This window comes from Balearica regulorum, chromosome 1 (assembly GCF_011004875.1).
Source record: "Balearica regulorum gibbericeps isolate bBalReg1 chromosome 1, bBalReg1.pri, whole genome shotgun sequence".
In the NCBI taxonomy this organism is placed as follows: Eukaryota; Metazoa; Chordata; class Aves; order Gruiformes; family Gruidae; genus Balearica; species Balearica regulorum.
In genome coordinates, this window is record NC_046184.1 from 87,840,231 (window position 1) to 87,848,066 (window position 7,836).

Consider the following 7,836-nt stretch of genomic DNA (forward strand, 5'->3'; position numbering starts at 1 on the left):
AAAACCAGGACATCATCCACCCCTTATTCTATACAATCTATGTCATGCCCAGATCCTACACTTTCCATTTAATCACCACCACTTTTCCTGTCTTTGAGATACACACACATGCACACACAGAGATATCATTCCCTTAGTCTATGGACCATCCCTCTAAAATGTCCACTGAGTTCATTCAGACTTTGGGCTCCATCTGTCATAACAGTCTCTCAGGGCAGGAGTGATGGTGTGTGCTGTGGGATTGTTGCATCCTGCATCCGCAGCTTGTGGCTGGTGTATCTGGCCCAGCCCATGCCCACAGTCTGCGAGTTGAAGATGTTGATTTTGAGGAAGCTGCTGGGTGCTGAATCCAGTTCTAGTTCCATCATCACTGCACTTCGCTTGGTTTCATCAAAGTTCATCCTTCATTAATTTGGATGATTCTTACTGTAATCCCATTGATACGGCATACAGCAATTGTAGTAGTGATGACACACAGTGGTAGGGTTATTTAGCAATTAACATCATGCAATTTAATTTATTGGATATTCTCACCCAAAATCAGATCCCCCCGAAGTATGCATCGGACTGCTCCATCTTTCTGCATCACTCACCTACTGCACCTAGTGGATGGGTTTGCCTTTGCCTGAAGCAGGGCTAACCCGGACTGTCTTCCCTAAAACATTCTTCATGCGCACTACGGGGACTTTATCCCGTTCTACAGCACATAAAAGTTTGGATTGGGCAGGGCCAGCTCGACTGGCAGACCCCCTTGTGTTAACTAACGGGGTGGCCTTGCTAAATGTGTATCCCAATGTTTGAAGGTCCCACCACCCGGTTGCGCTCAGTGTAGTCTTTAGCAGCTCATTGTATCATTTGATTTTCCCAGAGTCTGGTGCGTAACAGGGGATGTGCTACACCCACTCCATGCCATGCTCTTTGACCTAGGTGTCTATGAGGTTGTTTCAGAAATGAGTCCCACTGTCTGACTCGATTCTTTCTGGGGTGCCATGTCACCACAGGACTTGCTTTTCAAGGCCCAGGATAGTGTTTCGGGTGGTGGCACAGGGCACGGGATATGTTTCCAGCCATCCCGTGGCTGCTTCCACCATTGTAAGTACATGGCGCTTGCCTTGGCGGGTTTGTGGGAGTGTGATGTAATCAATCTGCCAGGCCTCTCCATATTTATATTTCAGCCATCGTCCTCCATACCAGAGAGACTTTAACCACTTGGCTTGCTTGATTGCAGCACGTTTCACATTCACGGATAACCTCTGCAATAACATCCATGGTCAAGTCTACCCCTTGATCATGAGCCCATCTACATGTTGCATCCATTCCATGATGGCCTGAGGTGTCATGGGCCCAGTGAGCTATAAATAAATCACCTTTATGTTGCCAGTCCACATCCACCTGAGCCACTTCAATCTAAGCAGTCGGATCCATCTCCTGGTTGTTTTGATGTTCCTCAGTGCCCCGACTCTTGAGTATGTGGGCATCTACAACCAGCTTCTCTAGCCAGGCAGCAATATCTTGCCATAATTTGGCAGCCCAGATGGGTTTGCCTCTGCACTGCCAGTTGCTCTGCTCCCATTTCTGTAACCACCCCCACAGGGCATTTGCCACCGTTCATGAATCAGTACAGAGACAGAACACTGGCCACTTTTCTTGTTCAACAAAATCTAAAGTCAGCTGGATGGCTTTCACTTCTGCAAACTGGCTCAATTTACCTTCTCCTTCAGCAGCTTCTGCAACTTACTGTGTAGGGCTCCATACAGTAGGCTTCCACCTCCGATGCTTTCCCACAATGCAAATGGACCCAGCAGTGAACAGGGCATATTGCTTCCCATTTTCGAGCAGTTTATTATACAGTGGGGCCTCTTCAGCATGCGTCACCTCCTCTTCTGGCAATATTCCAAAATCTTTGGCTTCTGGCCAGTCCATGATCACTTCCACAATTCCTGGGTGACTGCAGTTTCCCATTCAAGCCCACTGTGTGATCAGTGCAACCCACTTACTCCATGAAGCATCAGTTGCAAGTATCTTTTTCAGTTGGAGTGTAGCGGGCCTCAGATCCTCTGTATCCCCGACTCCAAAACCCAGGGGCTGACCTCAAGACTCCCCTGGTGCTTTCTGCCAGAGACTCCAGGTCTCTTTCCATTCTCCCCAGCTGTGGTGTAGAGCGTGTTTTTTACATCTGGTCCTGCCCGGACTCGGCCAAGGGCTACTGCATGAACTATTTCCTGTTTGATTTGTTCAAAGGCTTGTTGTTGCTCAGGACCTCATTTTAAATTGTTCTTCTTCTGGGTCTTCCCTAAACAAGGCCTGAAACACATTCAGGAAACACAGAAATAGGAGCACCCTGACTTGAACATCCCAAGGATATTCAGCATTCTCAAAAGCTGTTGTAACCAGCCTAAAAAAGAAAGGGAGGTGAAAGAGCGGGAGAAAATATTGCCCCTTGTCTTCCCCATAGATTGGGTGCTATTATTAATAAATTCCAAGAGATATCATCCAAGGTATGGGCATGACAGCAATGTCATATACAAATACCAGCTTGACCTCATGACCAGTGAGGTCATCATAAGTCGGTATTACACAGTACAGCAAAACGAGAATCCTGATCCCCCTTCCAGAGCTAAGAAACAGCACTGTGGCGAAAACATACAGCAAGTAAGGATTTACACAACACAACCATGTGAGCAAACAAAACACCATTGTGACCAGCAACTATTTAACTAATATAATAAATGCATTTAACATTTGTTTTAACACAGTCTGGTCAGATCTGTTGTTATCTCAACCCTTCATGCCCCATACTGGGCACCAAAAAGGACTGTTGTGGTTTAACCTTAGCCAGCAGTCGAGCACCACGCAGCCACTCGCTCACTCCTCACCCCACTCCTGGTGGGATGGGGAGAAGAATCAGAAAAAAAAAAAAAAAAAAAAAAAAGATAAAACTCGTAGGTTGGGACAAGGACAGTTTAAGAGGACAGCAAAGGAAGAGGAAAGTCACAACAACACTTATAAAAGAATATACAAAGCGGGTGATACACAATGCAATGTGCTCACCGCCCAGGATCAATGCCCAGTCTGTCCCCGAGCAGCAGCTCCTTGTCCATGGCCAGCTCCCTCCTTAATATACGGAGCATGACGTCATATGGTATGGAATATCCCTTTAGCTAGTTTGGGTCAGCTGTCCTGGCTGTGTTCCCTCCCAGCTTCTTGTGAAAATTAACTCTATCCCAGCCAAAAACCAGAACAGGCATATATTAAATTCATATTAGAATCTAAAATTACTTTCAGTAATATTTTGGTTCACTGTAGGTTCAAAAGGAAAAAAAAAAAAAAAGAAAAAGTTGTGCTAATCAAAAGAGTGAATTTTAGCTTCCGTGAATCATCACTTCATGTCCTTTCTGTAGTATCAAAACACATCCAGAAATACTTAAAATTTGTCTTATTTTGTCAAAATACAGAATAAAAACTCCCAGGAAAGTCCTGGAAAACAGCTGATTAATGAAAGGTTACTTGGTTACTTTATTGTATAACTTCCACCCCTCATCACTATGCTTCCACCTATGGCAGAAACAGAATTTGGCTCTCCCTAAGCCAAGCGCTCTTCTATGACGGAGCTGAGCATGCTAGGTGCCTACCTGGAGGTAAGCAGTGGCTCGGCTGATGCTGGGTAGGTGACTGGAATGCTGTCAGGTACTTCCTTTGGGAGATATATTGGCACTGGATCCACCAGGATTTCCACATACCCTGCTGCGCTCTGGTCTGTCTGTGGTATATATGACCAGCTTGGGAAGAGGAACAATGACTCCAGCCACTCAAGTTCAAAATGCAGGAGCTAAGACAAAAGATAGATAAAAGCTTGAGATGAGTTACTCACAATGTTCATTAGTAATTTGCCCTCGTATGCACATCACAAACTCTTGTTCTACTACTGGGCTTCATTACTCAATGAGAGCAGTGTTTTCTGCCCACTCTCCGATCTTTCATGGAGAACTTCTGTCCTTCCAGATGCAAAGCTGGAACAGATTTGCTGAGCCCTACAGCTAGCATTTCTGGGTTACAGTCACACCCTCCCAGCAAGGTGATAATTAATTCACTGCAAGGCTTAGTTATTTTCAGATTATTTTTCTAAAATTCCCACCTGCTTTCTTCTCCCCTGTGTTTTCAGTTAGAAGTTCATACCAATATAACTTTTTCCTCGTCTTCACCTCCGTGGAAAGCACAACCTCAGTGCTCTTTCATCACCACTCCAGCAGTTACTTCTTATCGAGACTCTCCTTGCTACAACCTTCAGAAGGCTTTTAATTCAATACCACTGTTACACAAGCTAGTATTTCCTGAAATTATGTCATCAATGCATCACTGAACACCCAGTACTACTCTCCAGAAAGTTATTTCTGCTCCACTAGCTGGAATTCAATAAATAGAGAGTAGTGCTATGACCTCCAGATCTCCCAGGCCACCTTGTACTGTTGAGAATTTCAGAGAACTGTACATTAGGCTGTCTCTTTTTTCCAGGCCAGCACATTCAACATTTATTCTCCTAGCAAGGACAAATTTAACACGTCCTATCCTCTTCCCAGGATCTGAGCTTGCTGTTTTCCTGCCTGTTACATAGATGTGTTATTTCCTTTGCTACAGACTTCAGCAAACCACCTGAAGCCCCTGGTGGTCTGTGACACTGCCCCAGAAGTGGGAATAAACACAGAATCCCTCAGTCTGAGGACATACCTCACATGGAATTATCCCAGTATTGTCTTTCACGTATAGGCAACCGTCTACCAACTTCACTTTGTCCTCTTGCCTTCCATCTGTTAAATAGCCAACCAAGATCAGATAAGCCCTTGGCAAAGTGCTCTGCATGGGTAAAACATCTTGTCCTTGATGAGTCCATTCTTTAAATTCATTAGTGCTCCAGGTCAGGTGGCTGCAGCATGGCATGCACTGCTGACACTGTAGGTCAGAGATGGAGATGAAACTGGAAAGAAAAGAAAAGCAAGACTATAGAGAAAAATCAGTCTGCAAAGTTTGGGAATTACAGTGACCACCGCAGTGGACCGCAAGTCAGAGGAGCCTTAGCTATTGGTGTGGTCTGATGATACCACATGACAAGAATCAACCCATTCAGTGGCATTTATCAAGGATCTCTGCCAGTTCAGTCAACACGTTCTGCTTGAGCATCCTCTCTGAAAACAGACACCCTTTACTACTATGATTGCCTGAGCAGGCACGCGGAAGACTTGGGGAAAAAAAGTAGCAATTGACAGTTGATAAAATGGAACGTGTTTGCAAGTACATGTAGGGGGAGGTGAGAGGGAGAACAGTTATTAGTTCAGACATTTTTAGCTTGAATGGGAGACTCTGTGAGAACACCCCGACGACTGCTCAACACACTTTACATATCAGTAATGACCACAAGTAAATACAGACTAATTCCATCATCTGGTGCTAAAAAGTGCTGAACTGTAGTAAAAGCAAGGCCGAACAACTTCTAGATGAAGATCGTGACAGTCTCGGAAGAAATTATCTCCTGTGGATAGCTTACACAATACAAAGCTGAGAGACAGCAAGCCAGTAATCTTAGATTGGGCCTTCACTTATAAGAACACAGCCAAGCTAGCCCTGAATCTTTCTACCTACCCTCCTGGCTTTGGGGAGATGGGGGAGGAGATGTAACATCAAATCAACCACATGTGAAGTCACCTGCAGTTTAGCATCTATCATGCTTAGACTGATCATGGTACTGAATATGGGAGAACAAGGCAGCATCCTCAGTAGATTGTAAGTCTTTTCAGTGTTTATATGATCATGGCAGCATTCATCATCATTGTTTACATGCTGGCTTTCTATGCTAGAGAATTAATGAGAGCCCTCTGTCCATGCAAACATCAACACTGTAAGAGCAAATACAAACTGGTCTCCAGCTAGTGATTTTGGTTCTCGTCTCCAGTGAGGTCAGCTGACAATTTTAGGTTATGAAACTGGAGCTCTGTTCACAACACCCACTTGCTCAGTAGTGGGACATAATCAAATTCAGAGAGTATGAATTTGAAGAGTTTCTACTTGACTAGTCAAGTATCAAAGGTTCAAAGTTAGAAACTAGACTAGATGAGTGATGGGTCTGAATCAGCTAAAATAGTATTTATATAAAAAATTAATCAGAAGAGAGAAACTTACGCAGGTACGTATTTGGCAGGAATCTGAACACAATAAAGATTATCTGAAAAGGACATAAGCAAACTGCTCCATCCACAGAGACAGAACAGCACCGGGAATAATACTGATATCTATGATCTACATGGAGAACACTGTGTTGCTCATGTTTTGATCACATGTGCTGACTGCTTTTTGGGAGAAACCAAAACTACAGCAGTACACTGGATCCTGGTTATCACATACAGAGAACTAACTAGACCATCTTCTGGTGCTCCAGAGCTTGATGGTTAGCTGTGGATGTAGCATGCTGCTCACAAACAGACCACTGGCCTCATACAAGACAAATACAAACTACCTTCAACTCTTCTCTATGACTTCCCCTGAATATAAACCAAACTTTGATCTAAACATCATAAAATACAGTCTAAAGAAAAAATGCAGCTTAACTGGTATGAAAGACCTACCATCTACATTTATAAACCGCTAGTATAAAATTAAAGGCCACAAGTCCCTAATCAATTCCAGTTGACCTTTGTCCCAAGACCAGTTGTGCCAGGGGTTTTAATAGACATTCACTCATCATAAACTGGAGCAAGAGAAACACATCCAGACGAGCCAAACCTTTCAGTCAGGATCTCTCTCAGAAAGTTGTATGTTTTTCATGATGGTAAGCACCCAAAAGCCTTTTACCAGCTAAAATATGGACCAGCCTACCCCAGATTCTCCCTTTGTGAGGGCACACACTCAAAGGCAGACCTCAGCTGGCCCACAGCCGTGGAGACCAGGCCTAGGAACAGCCTCTTGAGCAGACTAACAGGATCCAGCCGGGAAGCCGCCGTGCGAACACCGTGCAGTACAGCAGCTTGCTCTCAGCGAGGTGCCCTACTTTGGTTACACACTCTACCTACCGCAGACTAGTGGATACGGTGCTTAATCACACCGCAAGAGCGATCGGGGGGTGCACCGAAGCCAAGAAAACGCATGCGGTTACCCGTCTTCGTCAACATCCCTCCCACACCCAGCATCCGGGGCAGGCATCGCACATGAACCAGCGGCGCTCGCCTGGCGGCGGCGGCGGCAGCAGCGACTACTACTACTACAGCCGCCGTGCTGAGGTCCCGGGAAGACCCCACCAGCTCCGCTTCACCGGCCCGTGGCCGCAACCCGAACTGCACGGAGGAGCACGGGGCAGAAGGGCTTCCCCGCCGGAACGTGCCGCGCATGCGCGAAGGGCCAGCGTACGCACCGGGCCTACAGGAACCCACCCTGCTCCGTCCCCTCATCCCGCTCCGCCCCACCTCTCGCCTCGCCTCCCCTCCCCTCCCTTTCTCTGCTCCCCGCGGTCACCTGTAGCCGAGCGGCAGGTCTCCGCCACCCGCGCTCCGCAGGCACCGCAGCACCGCGTCCAGCGGCGGCGGCTCTGGCCCGCCAGGCCCTTCGCCGGCCGGGAGCGCACGACGGGCGAAGTCCCGAGCCGCCTGCAGCCAGCGCTGCTCCTAGGGAGAAGCAGAGTAAACGGGGCTTCAGCGCCGTGTGGTGGGGAATACCCGGAGCCCCCCCCGGGTCACTCACCGCCACGCTGGGCTCCGCCATGACGGCGCCAAGCCGGGCTCACGACGTTGCCATGGCGACGCGGCGGCGGGAAACGCGCAGGGCCCGCCGGGAGCGCCTCCGAGCCGCGAGCCC

At 47.1% G+C, this 7,836-nt stretch overlaps 1 protein-coding gene across 3 annotated transcripts in view; it reads right to left on the reverse strand.

Annotated features, from left to right (window-relative positions):
* The window catches only part of CTC1 (CST telomere replication complex component 1), a 21,388-nt gene extending 13,552 nt beyond the window's left edge, over nucleotides 1-7,836 (reverse strand). For 2 of the 3 annotated variants that reach the window (XM_075764608.1, XM_075764628.1), the window contains exons 1-4: nucleotides 7,723-7,836; nucleotides 7,498-7,646; nucleotides 4,726-4,972; nucleotides 3,633-3,829 (exon numbers count right to left, since the gene is read on the reverse strand). In XM_075764608.1, coding sequence (XP_075620723.1) covers nucleotides 3,633-3,829; nucleotides 4,726-4,972; nucleotides 7,498-7,646; nucleotides 7,723-7,743 — 614 coding nt within the window. In that variant the 5' untranslated portion in view covers nucleotides 7,744-7,836. Of the gene's footprint in view, nucleotides 1-3,632; nucleotides 3,830-4,725; nucleotides 4,973-7,141; nucleotides 7,292-7,497; nucleotides 7,647-7,722 lie in introns of those variants that run through there. The other variant, XM_075764618.1, reaches the window with a different exon arrangement.